The sequence below is a fragment of the Etheostoma cragini genome, chromosome 11 (assembly GCF_013103735.1).
Source record: "Etheostoma cragini isolate CJK2018 chromosome 11, CSU_Ecrag_1.0, whole genome shotgun sequence".
NCBI classification, from domain to species: Eukaryota; Metazoa; Chordata; class Actinopteri; order Perciformes; family Percidae; genus Etheostoma; species Etheostoma cragini.
Genome location: NC_048417.1, coordinates 2,211,608 through 2,230,880, shown reverse-complemented (window position 1 = coordinate 2,230,880; position 19,273 = coordinate 2,211,608). Strand labels below are relative to the sequence as shown.

Sequence of the window (19,273 nt, the reverse complement as noted above, 5' to 3'; positions counted from 1 at the left end):
GGTTCAGGATGCCTTCAATTTTGAATAAATCCTCAACAGTGTCACCAGCAAAGCCCCCTCACACCATCACACCTCCTCCTCCATGCTTCACGAAGGGAACCAGTCATGTAGAATCCATCCGGTCACCTTTTCTCCGTTGTGCAAAGTCACGGCGGTTGGAACCAACGATCTCAAACTTGGACTCATCAGACCAGAGCCCAGATTTCCACTTGTCTAATGTCCATTCCTTGTGTTTCTTGGCCCAAACAAATATCTTCTGCTTGTTGCCTCTCCTTAGCCGTGGATTCCTAGCTGCTATTGGACCATGAAGGCCCGATCCAGCTGCTCTTAACAGTTGTTCTAGATATGTGTCTGCTGCTAGAACTCTGTGTGATATTCATCTGCTCTCTAATCTGAGCTGCCGTAACTTGTGATTTCTGAGTCTGGGGACTCAGATGAACTTATCCTCAGCAGCAGAGGTGACTCTTGGTCTTCCTTTCCTGGGCGGGGGGGTCATGTGAGCCAGTTTCGTTTTAGTGCTTGATGGGTCTTGCGACTGCACATGGGGACACATTAAAAGTTTTCACAATTTACCGGACAGACCGACCTTACTTTCTTAAAGTAATGATGACCACTGGTTTCTCTTCACTTAGCTGATTGGTTCTTGCCATATTATGAATTCTAACAGTTGTCCAATAGGCTGTCGGCTGTGTATCAACCTGACTTCTGTACAACACAACTTATGGTCCCAACTCTATTAATGAGGCAAGAAATTCCACTAAGTAACCCTGACAAGGCCCACCTGTGAAGTGAAAACCATTTCAGGTGACTACCTCATGAAGCTCATTGAGAGAACACCAAGGGTTTGCAGCACCATCAAAAAAGCAAGGGGGGGGGGGTACTTTGAAAAAAACTAGAATATAAAATATATTTTCAGTTATTTCAAACTTTTCGACTTTTGGAAAGATATAATTATTGAACTTAAACAGTGGGAAAAGCTTAACAAATCAACAGTAAAAACCCATAGAACTGAAATTTGAAAAAAAAATTGTTTTCATTTAGAACGCACAACAAAATAAGAGTTTCTTTCAAAACGTAATGAGCTAAATAGTTGTGTTTATGGATTATTCTGTGTTTGTGATCATTAGTTGCCTATATCACGATTAAAATTCATATTGCACAGCCCTAGAGTAGCTATGGTTGTTCTAGCTTGAAACAAAATCAGTGTTTTATGAGAGGGGAATTCACAACCCAGACTGAATTGTTCAAAGAATCATTCCAATGTCCTGATTTCTTATTTTTTCCCCCTAATTTAGCTGTTTTAAAGTCAAATGGAAGTGCAAACCTAAGTGTGCTTGGGAACCGCTCTGTGAAAAATGAGATCAATCCATCAGGAGAGAGACAGGTGAGCCAGAAAAAACCCACATATTTTAACATTGAATTTAGACAAGTGTACTCGTACAATTGACTTAAATATGCAGATTCCTAACATCTTCCAGACAACACCCAGACGGCAAAGCACAGAAGGCCGAGAGGACACAACACCACGAAAGCCTCTGGGCAGCCCGAGTAGAGCGGCCTCCACTCCCACTCGCACTGGACTCTCTGAGAATAGGTAGGATGGAAACTCACGTTGCTGTTAAAACGCTATTTGATCATTTTTAAACATAACTTGGCATTATTACAATAGAGCCCCGTGAAATTTGAAAACTGCTATAGTTGTGTGTGTGTGTGTGTGTGTGTGTGTGTGTGTGTGAAATATGTTTGTTTATTAAATAAAATTTTAGACAAAGTAAAACTAAAGAGAGAATTACTGTTGGTGTCCTTTCTCCCAATAACATGCTTGGCCTGTATTCCTTGTGATGATCTTCCTAAATGTGATTGCTGTCCTAAAGGAGAGCTTTGACACTTTTATGGTTTGGTCTTTCTGGGTTTGGTCTGGTCTGTCAAGGTCAGTCCAGACTTGTGACACAAGTTGTTCTGTGTCACTTTTTTTCAGGAGTGAGAAGAGAAAGAGACTACATACCCCTGAAAGTGACCTGACTGAGGACTACCCCAAGGAAAATGACTCGTCGAGGTAAAAGCAACTTAAAAAAAAAAGCAAATTCATTGTGAAAATGAATGGAAACACTATAAATGTCCCAGATCAATTCAACATACCAATTTGATCTCACAACTGCATGTGAAGTCATTACGCACTGGTTTTTATTTGCTATAAAGCCGTTGGATGAAACACACTTCCACCAGCTTTATTTGCTTTAAATTGTTTTTTATTGAACATTGATAGTACAGGATAGGTACATAGAAATAACATTCTCAAAAGGACCAATGCTCATGATATTATTTTGAATGAGTTATCACCCCCCCCCCCCCCCCCCCCCCCCAGAACATGTAGGACACCCATCCAGAAAAGGAAAGGATAGCAATGGGAACAATTACAATAATAATAATAATAATAATAACGGTCGCTTTAATTTTTTCTTCAGATAATTTGATTGACAAGTGGATGGAAAACAAGCCTATTTCATAGTCTGGAGTTCATATGACGAGATCGCTTTCTTTTTTTCTCCATATCATTTTTGTTTCCTAATCTGGTGGTCAGATGGATACCAGGATTTTAATATATACAGTAGTTAAAGTTGTTTTATATACATGTATAATGGCCAATAGATTTTCATTCAAAGTGCATACAAGTGTTTGGGGTTTTGATAAATTCTTCCATAGTTTCCTCAGTGAGTTAAATATCTATGAACTTACGTTTTCTTAGCAACAACAAGGCCACATCGGATCCATCCAGGAAGTTTCTACAGAGCTGCAAAGAAAAGCTGAAGCAGGCAGAGGAGAACAGGAGCTCAGGTAAACTTCTACATCCACAACTCAAACAGAACACTACCTATAAACTGCTGCTTACTGTGTGTCTTTAATCAATATGTAAAAGTAAGTTTGCCTGTTAAATTTACCTTCATAACTTCGTTGAGATTTCATAACTGTCCATTGCAATGTTTGAGTCAATATGGGGATAGTATAGAACATCAACCTGTGTATTCAGACCTAAAATTGACTTAGTTCTGTCTAACTTTAATACATTTTATTTATTAAGCACTTTTCATCAATAGATCTCAAAGTACTACAGGTAAAAAAGAGAAAAATAAAAAAGAATAATAAATAAACATAAATAAAGCTATTCTTAGTAGAGAGGAAAAACATCTAATGGGGACCAAAAGCTTTGCTAAAAAGAAATGTTTTAAGGCCTTTTTTAAAACACTCAGTGGAGTGAGGGGCCCTCAAAGTGTCAGGGAGGGCATTTCACAGATGTGGGGCAGCAGCACAAAATGCCCTAACTTTTTCCTTTATCCTCAGCTCCACTGGGTTCAACTCCCCTTCAGCCAACATCATTCTATGGCAGCCGATCTGGGACTAAAGACTACAGACAGAGCCACTCTTTCCTGGACCGGTGAGTTTCTCTTAGTTGTCAGCTAGCAGTTTTAAATGCGTTGGATGAGAACATATCTACAAGTGATTTTGTGATTTTTCTAAATTTTTTTTGAGAAATTTTAATTTAAGTTTAATCTAATTTTCAAGTTGAAGCATCAAATCAATCTAAGGTAAGTGATTCATCATCTTTACTCCTCCCCCCCCCCCCCCCCCCCCCCCCCCCCCCCCCCCCCCCCCCCCCCCCCCCCCCCCCCCCCCCCAGCCCATCCAGTACAGCACAGACCACTACAGCCAAAAGAAGCCTCATGCTGCCCAATCACTCAACTCCGTTCAAGAAGGTACGCCCATCTATGGACTACAGTGGCTGGAACAAACAGAGGCTTTCCACTTTGACCCAGCCTCAGACCCCACTGCAAGGGTAAGAATATGCCACATGGGCTGTACATGAAAACCATCTCTGTAATTCCTGGAAAAATGCCCAGTTTTTTTGTCATCCATTGTGTAAATCCTTTCACTCATGTTTTACAGATTCTCCAACCTCGGCAACACTTGTTACATGAACGCCATCCTGCAGTCCCTCTTCAGCCTCCCCTCTTTCTCCAATGACATGCTGAAGCAGAGCATCCCATGGAAGAAGGTGCCCATCAATGCATTGCTCAGGTACTAAATAAGATGGTAACCTGCAGGTTGTCAAGCTACAGTTCGTAACTTTCATAAAAAAATAAGTTTGGTCATATTTGCTGAAACTCAGTGCATCCTGAGCTTCCTACTGTTGCTCCAAATGGCATAAAGAAAACTACTACTCTGAACAAAGGAGTCTCTAATGCACTGTCAATTAAAATCTTCAGATGTGGTGGAAACTTGTGAATGCCATTAGCAGAACTAAGAGGGAGGTCAGAGCAACATGATTTTTACACAGATTATCTGTCTCATGTACTACTGTAAGGACATAATGACAGCACAGCAAAAGTAACAAAGTATTTTTCATAAAAGTTACCAACTGAGCCTTCAAAGGAATTCAACAAGTTTTGCATTTTAAAAGGAACTTTTACCATCTCTGTAGACAATGTTTGTTCATTCATTTGCTTTGCAAGCTGGCCTTGTTAAAAGTACTTAATTGTGTGTGATATCTTCGCTGTCTGCAGGCGTTTTGCTCACCTTATGGTTAAGAAGGATGTCGGCTGTCCAGAAACAAAAAAGGACCTCTTGAGGAAAGTGAAGAGTGCCATCTCCTCAACAGCTGAGCGTTTCTCTGGCAACATGCAAAACGTAAGATCGTCTAGAATCTGGATTACCTGAAAAGATACAAAGTTGTGTGGCTTTTAAGGCTTTTACCTCCTAGGCAAAAATCTGTTAATATTAACAACCTAAAGTATGTACAAAAGTGCGTGTATACATAACTGTATTCTATCTGTCTTAGCTTTTTGTATCAAAACACTGAAGTTATACTGAGACATTTCGTTGGTTTTTCCTTTTTTAAGTTGCCACATTGCTGGACATAACCTTCCTCTTAGGTTTAGTCATTGTGTTTGAATAACTCCTAGCGTGTGACATTGTTTCCCAGGATGCTCATGAGTTCCTGAGCCAGTGTTTGGACCAGTTAAAGGACGATGTGGAGAAAATGAACAAGAGCTGGACAAATGAAGCTGCAGCACCCTCATCATCGTCCTCTGTGGCGTGTGAGAATGGCCAGGAGGCAACGTCATCGGCATCCAAGGCAGAGCCTGGTGATGAGACGGACACCTCCCGCATCTACACCTGCCCTGTTGCAGTCAACATGGAATTTGAAGTGCTGCACACCATCACCTGTAAAGGGTGAGGCACCTCTCCTGCTCGATCGTCTGAATGTATCCTTGCTGTGCATCTTTATGATGTATTTGCCAAAACTCTTGTGACTCTGCAGAAAACAAATGGTGTCATAATACCATCGTGTTCTCTTGCAGCTGTGGCGAAGTAGTGACCAAGCGAGAGCAGTTCAATGACATGTCCATCGACCTACCACGGCGAAAGAAAACACTCCCACTTCGCTCTATACAGGATTCTCTTGATCTCTTTTTTAGGGTGAGTCTTTGGCATAAACGGGTTATAGCTCTATTAAGATTTACAGAGATTCTCCAAGTCAAGTAGTGTTTTTGTCGTGTTTTTTTTAGTTGAATTGTGAGTTGACGCGCAGCTACATCTAAGGATTAATTTTGGTCCCCAGAAGTAGCTGCTGAGTTAGCTCTCACTGCTATCATGCTGTTCTCCGTGGTGAAATCATTCCACTTCATCGTCCCGGCCTTTCCTTTTCTTATTGAACAGCCAAATCTAATACAACAATATTTTGAGTCAGGCACAGTACAGTCCAAAAAAGATTAACCTTTGGCCACTTTCCAAGCTCATTGTATTCCTTTTTTTTAACTAGCTATCAGTTAAAGAAACAAACAGGCTTCAACTATATGCATTTGTGTGTAATGACAGAAGTTACTTGTTTCTTCTGCAGATGGAGGAAATTGAGTACTCATGTGAAAAGTGCAACGGGAAATCTGCTACTGTTGCGCATAAATTCAGCAAACTGCCCAGGTATCTACATGTAGACTGTTAAGAGTAAAATGCACATAAGGTGTCTCACATATTGAAGCACTTGATAAACAACGAAGCCAATAACTTCCCAATTTGTGATTGCTCTATTTTTCCCTACAGAGTGCTCATCCTACACCTGAAACGGTACAGCTTCAATGCTCAGCTGTCTCTAAACAGCAAGCTGGGGCAGCAGGTGGTGATTCCCAGATACTTGACCCTGCTGTCCCACTGCACTGAATCCACGCGACCCCCTATTAGTCTCGGCTGGAGTTCACAAAACTCCATGTAAGACATGCTTAACACCCTCAAATATAATGTGTGCATAATAACTTTAAACCTTTTACTTTCTGAGTAATTACATCCTGAACAATTGAGTGATTTAGCATGGTTTTTAGCTAAAAGCTTCGCATTTGAATTGCTTTTAATTTTGGCTTCTTTGGCTGGGGGAAGATGGCAAATATTTAGGTTTCTAAACATTTTCTTTGTTGTTCTCGAAGGTCCAGAACACTCAAAACGTCACAGTTGGTCAACTCCTCCACCACTCCTCTCCGGTAAGTACTGCTTGTTCAGCGAGACTTTCAAATAATGTCAAACCGAGAAAAGTAAGGAGGAGTTACGTTTACTCTGGCCCCAACTCAAAAAAGAAGTCTTCGATTCTAATCCAAGTCACTTTTTTTTAAATGCAGTGAACATGTCTTCACGGTCTACTAGCTGTCCGTTCTGTGTGCGCTGCAAAAACATTTATACCCAGCGTTGGGAGACAAAGGGGCGAAGTTCAGAATGAGAGGGGTGTATTTGTTTGGCTTTTGAGTTTAAATATCGGCAATCTTTCCCCAGAATCGCAGACTCCGCCTTTGGTAAAGCTCTGAACTCTTGTACTTTTGTACTTGGCCTCCTCGATAAAATGTGTGTATATGTGATAGTTGCCAAAGAGATCCCTCTAGAATCTCTAAAAAGAAACGTGTGTAATCTGTCGCATATTGCATGACTGGGAAAGGGACTTAAAGCTATAGTGCGTAGTTTCTGTCGCAATGACAACACTTATGTAGGCATGAAGGACACGAAAGGATTAAAAACATCACTACAGAAGCGGTAATTATCTTCACTCAAGCTTCTGCGTGGTAAAGTCGCCGGAGGTCTTCTGAACATAGCCATACTGAGAAATACAGAGAGTTGTGTACAGCTGATTACAGACTGAGCTCATTGGTGGTCTTAATTAGCTTTGTATCAACTCATTTAGCAACGGCTTGAATATAAGGGACGTTCATTAATATCAAAAAGCTACGCACTATAGCTTTAAGTGTGCCAAGACTTGTTTCTACTTCTGCGTGTGAAACCAATCCCTTTGCTTATGACTGTGTGTGTGTGTGTGTGTGTGTGTGTGTGTGTGTGTGTAGAAGGATTGGAGGAAAAGTGGTCAACTCTAGTTGCACGTCTTTGCTCTCGGACTCTGACTGTGAAGAAGAGCCTAACAGAAAGGTGACTGCGAGCCGCAAGCGACGCTTTAGCAGCTGTCTGCCTGACGATGATGACCGACCGGAAGAGGTAAGCATTTGCTGACAGACCATGCCAATTATAATCCAGCCTCCCTTTCCACTGTTGCTATTTTGACCCTGTTTTATATGTCTTCAGCGAGGAGCATCGGTAGATTCAGCAGATTTCAGTGGCATAAATGACGATGAAATGCTGGCAGCCGTGCTGGAGATGAGTCGTCAAGAGGCCGGGCTCTCGGCTCCACCCCCCATGGAGGATGAGCCAACCAGCAGCCCAGACACAGGGTTTGGGGACACAGATGCCCAAGACCTGGCCTATCATACAGATCTGCTGGAAACGGACAGCAAGCAGCCTGCAGGTAGTCAAACAACGTTCAGTAGATGGAGGTTTATAAAGGGGGGCAGTACCAAAAAAGGCATGAATTTCAGGTGTATTTACCTATTAAATGTGAACAGTACCCAACCCTAGAAATGTAGATATGACTAACTTAGTTAAGGAAAATAATAGCGAGAACAATACAGTACAGTTCAGAGAATGACATAACATTATTGTAGGGGTGCGAGTTTCTTGGCACCACATGACTAAATTCTAAACCGATCATTGATGCATCTTGAATGCAATTGTTTTTTATGTACATTTCCATGCTTGATTTTTTAAAATATACATATAAATCTGAGTTTATTAGATTTTGACATACAGTATTTGTCACACAAGTTTTTAATGAAACCTTTAGTCTCCTGTTTTTTTTTATTGTGTATTCATTCCATGCCGAAGCCTTAAACATGCTTGTGAAAGTCACCTTTTCTCACTGTGATCTTCCATGTCACTATATTTTTGACATATATGAAATTGTAGTGTTGACTAATGGTGCTTTCCCTAAATATTGACAAATTGAGATTTTTGATTTTAAAAAATCAGTATTGTGCATAATGACTAAGTGTGTAAAGGCAAATAATAGAACAGTTACGACATTCAGAAGTTCAGAAAATGACCTCACTTTACTTAAATGCAGCCTTTAAAACACTTAAGCCACAGTACATATCACGTTATCGATATAATATCGACATATTGCCAAGATCTAGGCTCAGTCATGTTTTAATGGTGGAGAATTGGCTTCTTAGAACATTGTTTCCTAATTATTTTATGTGTGTCTTATTAAATGTGTATATACACAATTTAATTTATTTTTCCTTTTGGCGCTTTTTGTGTTTTTTTTCTGCACTCTTGCCTAAATTCTGTTGTTGTCCATTATCCATCCTCTTTCAGTCACTCTGTTTTCTGATCTGTACATGTCGAGACAGTAACTTTAAAAAAGAAAAAGAATTATTAACTCATCAGAATCAAGCACTGAATCGTTCTAGCGAGAATTACGATCCGTTGAATAGATTTTTCCCCCCCCCCCCCACTACTTTACTGTAATGTGGCCTGTAAAACCAGAAAGAAAATATGACTCTTAAATCATGTCATTATGATATCCAAAATATAAGACTGTATCCAGTCTTATATCACAATATCAATATATTGCCCAAGCTTAGCCAAAATGAATATCTCTTAGCAAAGTAACATTGTCATTATTGACCCCAAAATATGCTTAAGTGGAGATCACTGGTATTTAAATTAACTGACTTGTGTATGTGTTGATGTTGTGTAGATGTGCTGGATTCAATGGACTTAACCATGGATGAGAACAAGGAGAACCAGACTCCAGAGAGTGTGCAGCAGCAGGGAGAACTGGACTGGGTCCAACAATACAGTCTGGATCAGGAGAGGGAAGAACAGGAGCTACAACAGGCTCTGGCCCAGAGCCTTCAGGAGCATGTAAGATCAAAGGCCACATGGCAAAACCTTCTGGACTCAAACAATGGTGCTGCATCTTAATGCTATTCTAGCACTATAATGCCATGAAACCATTACCTGGGTCAGATATGTAGACCTAAGATAGTTGTGGGGAGTGCCAAATAAAGAAGCTAAAATAATAATAATAAAAAACACAGTTGACTATCCAGGCGGCTGAGCTGGTGTTACTTACATCACAGTAGGGAACAATTTACCTTTAAGAGTAGGCAGATGGGATCAGATTGAAAAAGCAATGTTCAAATTTATAAGACTTGATGTCATTGTAATGCCTTGTCTTCACCTCAACACCATGCAGGAGGCCCAAGAGTTGAGAGAGGATGATGATCTGAAGAGGGCCACTGAGCTCAGTCTGCAAGGTATCAACCGAGACTTATTGAATGTTGAAAAGGTGCCTGCTGAAAACTCATCAGCCCTGAAAATTACTCAAAAGCAAGCACTGTTGGCAGAAGTATTCCCAATTTTTTTGTTTTTGTTTGTCCTTTTCTTTTTACACAAACAAAATAATCCTAGGCTGACATTGGTGCTAAGCAACTGTAACACCTATACTGTGTCGGTCATGACTATATGTGTTTACTTAACCCATTTGTGCCAGATGCTTTGCGTTGACACATCTCCCGCCGGTTACTGCGTTGCGTAACTCTGACCCTCCTGCCGGCCGCTGCGTGGCGCAGCATTCTGTATTCGCCTGTCCTTTCATGACGCGTGCAGCAGAGAACGCACTGTCATTGGTTCAAATGCACATGAGGCGGGTCTTGTTGGCTATTTAAAGCCACGTGACCACCAAAATGTACCGTAGTTTGCTGAAAATCACGTCAATCAACCAGACACACGTGTGCGTTTGTTTATGAATCTTTGAGAGACGAGCGAGAAAATGTCTCCGACAGAGGAGGAGTTGGACAGCGAGGGCAGTGACGTTGAGGTGGAAGATAGTGAGGAGTTTGGGAGGCAGGATGTCTTCATCATAATCTGACGATGATGATGATGATGCTTTGCGCCACGCAGCAGCCGGCAGGAGGTTCAGAGTTGCAAAGCATCCGGCACAGATGGGTTAAGTGCTCAGAGCACTTAATGCCATTGTTTAATCAGACTCAGTGCTGTGACAATGCCTGGCCAGTGTCAAATATCTCCTCTTTACCCTACAGAGTTTAACAACTCTCTTCCTGAGTTACTGTGCTCAGACGATGATTCTGGCAACGAGGACGTGCTGGACATGGAGTACTCTGAAGCAGAGACTGAGAACCTGAAGAGGAACGCTGAGGTACTCCGTCGCCACACATCTGCTTTAGGATTTTAAACGAGTAGACAGTCCAGATTAAGGGTTTTATTTTCATTCTTTTCTTTCTTCCACAATAAACTGAAAAGCTACTCTTATGAACCACAAACAGAGTAAAATCCATCCTGCATAAAAGAAGTATAAGTAGTATTCTGGCTGTTCCTTTCTAGCTGTGCTCATAATACACAGTAAACATCAGATATAGTGAGCTGCGTCCTTTCTGTTAACCTGCTTCTAAACGTTGTAATCCACAGAGCGGAGACTTGGCCAATTCTTTCAGACTCATCAGTGTCGTCAGTCACATTGGAAGCAGCTCCTCCTCTGGTGAGCCCTTGTGTGTATTTGTGCTTCTGTGTGTAGATGCATTTTACATGCTAATTTATGCAAATTAAAGCAAAGGAGTTGTTTCACAGCTGCCATTTTTTCAAGAGATTTTGTTTCGTCTCAATGATGTTTGCATGTAGTGTAATATTCAGAGATGGCAAAAGTACTCCACGTACTCAAGTAGAAGTACAGATACTTGTGTTTAACAAATAAATAAAAATACTCGAGTAAAGAAGTTAAATTAGTATTTTTACCAAAGTAACAAAATACAAGCTTGGAAATTCAGTGGACATGGACAAAGACTCTTTAAATGCCATCGGCTACATTTTAAATGGATGTCTGCCAACAGGTCTACAACATCCCATAGTATGATTATTAGGACAGAGACCGGGACTCCAGGTTATTGGTCTGACTGAACAGCGAAATAGGAATTCAGAGATTCAGTTTCTCTTTATTAACGTGTGTGTGTTTGTGTTCAAATATGGCTTCAGGAAAGAAAATAAAGGATAAAATAGGAATTATTAAACAGACATTAAGATGTTCGCCAGCACATTATAACGCTAACAGTGAAATGATTTGAAACTTGTTAGTGAGGACTAGATTTAAAGCGGTTTCTGGTTCCAAGTCGGCCCCAGGTGTGTCTGTTAAAACATGGACGGAGACAACAGGTCAAGGTCCAAAGGTCAAGGTCCAAATGACTCCGAACCATCTCTTCAGGTCCAGTTCAGAGCAAAGATTTGCACCAAGTCGAAGCATACAACTACCCGTATTTACAATGCGCCGGTCTGCAACACTCGGAAATCTGCTAGTTTACACCAATTAAGACTAGATGAGGTGGTGCCTCATCTCCATGGCAACGACTCTCCGTACTTATGTATTTTTCTAGCTGCTTATTATTTGTAGCGTCTTCAAATATGACAGTGAGATATTTGCTATAGTTAAATTTCCAGTAATAATAAAAGCTTAAGATATTTATCAGATCCTCTCTTTGTCTCTCTCATAACTGACTTGTAGCTGACTCTACGTTGCTAAGAGCTGATTGGCCCTTCTAACAGGTGACATGCAATGCGTTCTAAAAGCAGCCACTGGCGACTCGACAAGCAGAGACAGAGTTTATACACAGAGCTTGTGTCGCAGGTGACACAATCCGATGGCTTGAGTCGGGCCAAAACGGGCCAGTCCAGACCCCTTCGACGTTCTAGATCGGTTTTGTCTCATCATTAATCTTTGGTCTGAACTGGGCTCAGGGTAGACCTTAGCACACCGCTACCTGTTCTCACTTGAGTGTCCACAAATAAACGTCATTGGTTTTCCACCCTAGGCCATTACATCAGCGACGTGTATGACATGAAGAAGCAGTCGTGGCTGACCTACAATGACCTGGACGTGTCACGCACACAGGAAGCAGCGGTCCAGCGGGACCGGGACCGCAGCGGATACATCTTCTTCTACATGCACAAGTGGGTTGGCAGAAGAACCAGAGCGGTGTTTAAAAATGTTGTGTGTTGTCAGTGTAACACTCGTACTCTCACTTGTACTGAAAATGCTCCACCCTGACCAGCCTCTTTGGCCCGTTACGTACAGACGGCAGAGGCTTTTGTGGCAGATAAATTGAGATTGATTAAAATCTTTAGGCTGCATTAACCCCAAAGGGGTAAATACTTTACTTTTTACAATGCAACAATGTTTTGTAATTTTGGTGAGTTGCAGGTTTTACAACACACCATACAATAGTAAACACACAAACATACGGGACTATGTTTTGTTGTAGTTCATGTTTCATGTGATGCCCATTTCATAGGGCATCACATGAGTTCCCCATCAGGGACTCTGACACGTCTTTATCTGGTGTTTCCTCAGGGATGTGTTTGAGCAGCTGTCTGAAATGGAGAGATCTGGAGCCAGCACGCCTTCAGAGGCTGGAAGGAATGTCCTGCAGCCCCTCTGAGCGCTACACCTTTGGACCGCCGCCCACACACACACACACACACACACACACACACACACACACACACACATCCACAGCTGAACCCTAGTAGATGGAGCTCTCCTCCCACCAGCCTGGAGTCCTACTGATTGCCGTCCTCCTTTGGTCGTCTTCAGACACTTTGTTCCCTCTACGAATCACTAAATGCTAACTTAGCACCTGTAAACGCCAACGCAGGTGCGACACTGTCAAGACTCTTTAAGATGCCAGAAATGCAGTTAGAAGTGTTCAGTGGATCAAATTTGGCCTCCATGTTTTTGGGGCTGGTGTTTTTCTTTGCTATGATTTTTATCAAACTGTTTTGTAAAGTTTTTTTTTTCTTTGTTTCTTGATACACTTCTTTAAAAAAACTTTAATGCCGTTCAGTCAGACTTTTCACTTAAAGCAACTATCAAACACCAGATGCCGCTGGTGCTCTATGGATTGTATGTTTTACAGCCCCTTTATTTCCTATATAAACTAAATAAAGATGCTATTATATGTTGGAGTATAAGCTATTATAGAGTTAGGAGTGTTGTATTTAGCGGGTACATTTGGTGCAATATTTATGTTCTGGCACAAACTGGCCAATTTAAAATAGCTTTCTGTGGGTGTGTGGATGTTTTCTGTTACTTTTTCTTTAATTGCCTGACTTATGAACTAATCTGTGCGTGTCTGGTTGTCTCCATATTATAGATTTGGGGAAAACAATCCCTAAGCTCTAATAACAAAGCCTGTTTTTACCGAGTTCTTCTTTCTAAAGCATACTTAATTCTTTTGGGATTTTGACTTTGTGCCTCCCAAGAAAACTTTTATAACTGTACACAAGCTTTACTTTAAAGTTGCACAATCTTGTTTTTGAATTTGTTTGTCAAACATAAATATGTAAGACAGATTTTCCTTTATAAAAAAAAAAAGATTTTCTATTTATTGCAACATAGGGTTGATTTTATTTAACCCACCCAGTTACGCCACGACAAATAAGTCATTAATTCTATTCTAGACCCCCCCCCCCCCCAGGGAAGCTAGCTGTAGTGTAATGTGTTTAAATTCACAATCTTTAAGGCCAGTAAAGAGTACTTGACACCTAAGACCTCTGCACACCTTGTTTATCTAGTTCCTATCAGGCGTGCTTGCTTATAGAACTTATGGAACAAAAGTATTTTATTCCTGTACTGGTTTCAGTACTAGACACTGGTTGTATAGCTTTTTCCACTGTAAAAAATTAAACCACACTTTCTTTTTTCAACGCCTTACAACAAAAGAAAATCTATAATAGAGCATTGTAAAACATTGGTATGGACTAATTGTTGACTATACCCAGGCATAAATGGTTGGCTTTTCAGGAAGTGTGCACTACTATTAGCTGACTCCTTGAAGTACAGTATTCTGTTACACCATGAAGGTATACCTGCTTATGAAAGCAGGCAAATCTTACAAACTGGTTATCTGGTTTTTGGCAGCTTTGGACTGCCTGACTTTACCTTTTTGAAACCTTGTGTTTTTCTGAACATCCTGTCCCAAATGCAGTGTAAAGAGGGTGTTATGTATTTGTGAAGTACACATGAACAGCTTTTTCTATCCTTCATACACAACTCTTCCTAAAGCAGATTTTAATAAAACATTGCAATGAGAGTGCTCAGACTTTTTTTTTTTTTTATTTGATTAAAACTGAAAAACTGTAACAACACTGCCATCCAGTGTTTGAAGATGATATCCACAAACTGCTGTACGTCTGCCGGGTGATTAAAGTCCTTAAAAGCATTAGTCGCAGATTGTGGAGAAGACAGCATGACAGTAAAAACAGTCAGAACAGTGGTCCACCTGGTTGGAAAAGTAGTGAAAACAACAACAAGCACCATAGTGAGAGAGTGAAGCCGGCAGGTAGACGGTCGTCACCTGTCCTGACTGCATCTCTTCATCAGCGGCTCCAGATGTCTCCCTGTGAGTCTGTTGTACTCACTTAAGATGTAGTGTTCCCTCTGCAGCATCTGCAAACAAATTTAAACATATTACCCCATCTATGGTGCTGTACAGTGGGAGAAAACACATTCGGATTTAAATGAGTTCCCATGTTAACGAGATTCCCAAATTCATTTTCAGCAGCAGCCAAACAGCGTAGAAACAAGCCGTCAAGTCCTTCAGATCAGTTACAGTTATGTAAAATTAAATAGATGTTGCAGTGTTTATGCTTGAAAGATAAAACCTTATTAAATCATGCATTTCAGAGATGGATATGGGAAAAAGGATTGGACAAATAAGACTTTTCTCCCGGTAGTTTGCAACATATTCTCAGTTAAACGGGCAGTTTCCCAAAGAATTTTAAAGAAACATATTTTCTTAATTGGCTTCAGCGATGTCTAGCCATGCTTCTTTTAAATATCTGCCTCTAAAACGTAATCCTGCAACCTTTTACAACACCGTTCTTATGTTACATTTTAATAGTTTGACAGTGGTCAGTGTATGTTTTGGTCGTAAGATTTTCATTTCATGAACAAGAAGTTTTTTTAAAATCAAATAACAAGTGGTTATTTGATTTTTGTTTTAAAAAACTAAATTGGAAATTGAAATACAAAGCATTTCCTTTTCATGGTCAAAAGAGGATGATCCCGTATAATCACTAGAAAACAGGAAAGAAAAAAGGCCGGTTTCCTCTTTACGTTTCTGTTTTCTAGTGATTATATGTTTTGTTGAATGAAATAGAAAATGAAAATAATTGAAATAATTTTTTTTAAATTCCACTCATTCGTTTTTGAACATGAAAAGGAAAGATTTCAATTCAATTTTGTGTTTTAAAAGAAAAATCAAATAAGCACTTGTTTTTGTTTTTTTAATACCAGTTCATGAGATTAAAATCAAATGACCAACACATACCCCGACCGCCCGACAGGACGTCGCTTTCCAAAAACAGTTCTCATTTCTCTAGATCAGTGTTTCGCAAACTTGTTTCCCTTTGAATTGCGTTTTTAAGCCCAGCACCTCTGACCAGCGCAATATAATTTTGGTAGAAAAAGCCCATAAAAAGAGGTAAAATACAATACAGCGCCCTGCAGCGACAGATTCACTAAACAACCTTTAAAAAAAATTATACATACTTATATATACTTATATACTACTAAATGCTACATTTCACATGTTTAGAATCCATCATTTAACTTATTTATAGTTGCAGTCAAATTATTTTAGGAATTATGCATGAGATATTTTTAAATTGGCATTTTTGCAAAAACTTCATGTACCCCCTGCGGTACCCTAGGGGTACTTTGGAGTACTCCCCCCCCCCCCCCCCCCCCCCCCCCCCCCCTCCCATTTGAGAAACACTGCTTTAGATGACCCACAGACCAGCTTTGAACAACTTTTACTGGAAGTACTTGTATTACCAACGAGAAAGTCCTATAAAAAGTGATAACAGTTAACAAGAGTAACAAGGAGAGTTTTCTGGTGAAGTGGATCCAACAGAAATGGATGAGATTGATCGGGAAGTCGAACACTTCAAAAGGTTTTGTCTTGTGTTGAGTGAAATAAGAAATCCCATTCATCTCACCTGTACTGGAGGCAGGAATGTCACCAATACATTTGGACTCACAAAACCCAAAGTAAATAACGTAGTGGTTAAGTGAAAAAATTTGACTTTGTAATTCGGTTGAACGGACTCTTTAAATGTGTTTTGCACATAAGCACTCTGTAACCATGTGCTCTCTACAAACCTCAGTCCATTCTTCATCCGTCTCGTGCCTGTAGCCCAACAGGTGGCAGATACCGTGTGCAGTGACAACCTAAAACATGAGGAAAAAGAGGAGCAGTTCATTTTTTCATTCATTCATTCAAACCTTTATTTAACCAGGATAAAAAAAAACCTCGGGATAAAAAATGTCTTTTACAAGAGTGTCCTGGCAAGTGGCAGCAGCGCGGTTTCTGATAGACACTTACAGGCCAACACATAGACGCACTTTCACTCATATTCAAACAAACAATGTCATCATAAATAACCTGGGTCCTAAAAAGTAAGATCCAGACTGCCTTTCTGCAAGGTCCTTTAAAAAGCCTTTAAAAGAATAAAGCGAGTCCAACTCCTTCAACTGGAGTTCATTCAGCCTCTGATGTCCGCTAACGTCGCCGTAAACACAGACAGGCCGGTGGAAGTCTTACAGAATGCAGAACAAAGCAATTTTATTAAAAAAATAAAATAAAAATGTAATGATTTATCAAATATGTTTAGGTGCAACACATAAAGATAGGTGGAATTCAACTAACAGTTGAATATGAGACAAGTCTGTGAATCCATCACCTGCATTTCTAAGAGATTCCAGTTGATCGGTGGTAGGTGGTGTGCAGGGTTCCAGTCTGATACTTACAGTGAGGGTGCCATGCAGATCTAGCGCGTCCTCCTTACACTGCTTCATCACAAACTCGACACCCAAGAAAATGTCCCCAAGGTTCAGCTCATCCCTGTGAAGGGGGGCAGGCAGTTTCCCAGGCCTCAGGTCCTAAAAGATAAGTCAAAGTACCATTTCAGTAAGATTACATCACACGTCGTTTAGCTGACACTGTTATCCAAAGCAACTTCCAATCGTTATATATAACTGTCACTTGCTCAGGGACACAATGGTTAATGATAGAGGGAATCGAACCCAGCTCTCCCACACCAAAGGCATGTGTCATATCCACTGCACCACCCCCACAACACTCCTCAGCCGGATTCAAACCAGCAGCCTTTGGAATCATGCGCCAATAACCAGGGCTGTGCAATTAATCCATTTTTAACCCTGATCATGAGTACAGCTCCCAACGATATGTAAAAAACCCTGAACATTTGAGAATAAACTATTATTTAGCTCATTACGTTTAGCAAATAAACTCTTATTTTCTCTTGTGTTCTGAATAAAAAAAATTTAAGTTTAAATAGGAAAAGTATTAAGGCAAATTTCATGGTCAAATTTGTACGTGTGTTTGTTTTTTAAGTTCAACAATTGCAACATCTTTCCAGAAGTCAACAAGTAATTGTGTTAAATTATCGTGATTTTAATATTGACCGGAATAATCGTGATTATGTGTTGTTGGATAATCGAGCAGACGCACCAATAACACCGCCTCTACACCACCATCGAAACACAATTGTGACTGTTTTCAAAAAGGCCATTAAACAATGAATGGAGTAATAAAGAGAAGTCTATTCTTGGTCAACCCTGGTGGCCCCTTCCCACCAAATTCTAGTTGGTTTCTCCTTCTTATTGAAGGGAAAGCATGTAGTCCTGTATGGGGGCAGGTGGAACCAGGTTTACGGTCATATGTTGACGTGTAGTCCTGTATGGGAGCAGGTGGAACCAGGTTTACGGTCATATGTTACATGTAGTCCTGTATGGGGGCAGGTGGAACCAGGTTTACAGTCATATGTTACATGTAGTCCTGTATGGGAGCAGGTGGAACCAGGTCTACGGTCATATGTTGACATGTAGACCTGTATGGGGGCAGGTGGAACCAGGTTTACGGTCATATGTTGACATGTAGTCCTGTATGGGGGCATGTGGAACCAGGTTTACGGTCATATGTTGACATGTAGTCGTATTTGGAGGTGGCAGTAGCTCAGTCCGTAGGGAGTTGGGTAGGGAACCGGAGGGTCACTGGTTCAAGTCCCCGTGAGGACCAAAAAGTAGGGAGTGTGGATTGGTGGCTGGAGAGACGCCACTTCACCTCCTGGGCACTGTGCTGTTGAGCAAGGCACCACCCCCCCCCCCCCCCCACCCGCTCAGGGCGCTGGTTCAGCTGGCAGCCCACTCACTCTGACATCTCTCCATTAGTGCATGTATAGGTCCTGAGCATGTGTGTAGTCAGGACTGTGTGTAAACTAACAAAGTGTGGACACAGAGTTTCAATAGTAATTCCCCCATTGGTGATCAATAAACAGATTAAAATTTACCTCGTAGAAAGGAAATGAGAGGACATCCGTTGGCACGTTTTTCTTTCTGTATATGTTATTAATTTGCTGAATCCTGTTGTTATCCACGCAAACGATGCCCAGGTCAAATTTCTGGATGCCCAGTATGTGCCTCAGTGTGTCCACATCCTTCCGCAGTCTGGCGCGGCGAAGAGGCACCACCTTCTGGAGGTTCCGGAGAACTACTCCCATGTTAAAACTCGCCGTAAAAAGGGAAACCGGTTATTTGACAATTCCCGAGACATAGGTAGCTAACGTTGAAACTATCCGACCTCCGACCACGGGCCGTAGGAGAACCGTGGGTTAGCTTTTCGTTAGCCAAACAGCGATGTTGTTAGCTGCTCCGGCAGGCGGAATTCAAGGTGACACGTCCCGGCGGCAGCAGCAACATGTACCGTTAGGTCCCCGAAACTGATTATATACGCTTCCTCTGGGTTACGTCGCTAGG

At 41.0% G+C, this 19,273-nt stretch overlaps 2 protein-coding genes across 6 annotated transcripts in view; one reads left to right on the top strand and one right to left on the bottom strand.

Annotated features, from left to right (window-relative positions):
• Positions 1–14,523, top strand: part of usp37 (ubiquitin specific peptidase 37) — an 18,495-nt gene extending 3,972 nt beyond the window's left edge. The window contains exons 4-25 of one of the 5 annotated variants that reach the window (XM_034885657.1): positions 1,296–1,384; positions 1,479–1,594; positions 1,979–2,056; positions 2,747–2,835; positions 3,340–3,433; positions 3,677–3,832; positions 3,943–4,074; positions 4,560–4,683; positions 4,979–5,229; positions 5,358–5,475; positions 5,897–5,976; positions 6,097–6,261; positions 6,474–6,527; positions 7,374–7,521; positions 7,609–7,828; positions 9,122–9,288; positions 9,623–9,683; positions 10,470–10,585; positions 10,855–10,924; positions 12,246–12,384; positions 12,785–12,896; positions 12,933–14,523. In XM_034885657.1, the coding sequence (XP_034741548.1) occupies positions 1,296–1,384; positions 1,479–1,594; positions 1,979–2,056; positions 2,747–2,835; positions 3,340–3,433; positions 3,677–3,832; positions 3,943–4,074; positions 4,560–4,683; positions 4,979–5,229; positions 5,358–5,475; positions 5,897–5,976; positions 6,097–6,261; positions 6,474–6,527; positions 7,374–7,521; positions 7,609–7,828; positions 9,122–9,288; positions 9,623–9,683; positions 10,470–10,585; positions 10,855–10,924; positions 12,246–12,384; positions 12,785–12,872 (2,555 nt within the window). In that variant the 3' untranslated portion in view covers positions 12,873–12,896; positions 12,933–14,523. The other 4 variants (XM_034885656.1, XM_034885654.1, XM_034885653.1 and 1 more) reach the window with 4 other exon arrangements.
• ybey (ybeY metalloendoribonuclease) lies at positions 14,235–19,084 on the bottom strand. Its single transcript, XM_034885667.1, has 4 exons — positions 18,808–19,084; positions 17,246–17,377; positions 16,598–16,666; positions 14,235–14,881 (listed from the first exon to the last, which is right to left on the bottom strand). Exons 1-4 carry the CDS (start codon positions 19,015–19,017, stop codon positions 14,786–14,788), a joined length of 507 nt encoding a protein of 168 aa, XP_034741558.1. The 5' UTR covers positions 19,018–19,084; the 3' UTR covers positions 14,235–14,785.
• Between the last annotated feature and the right edge of the window lie 189 nt (positions 19,085–19,273).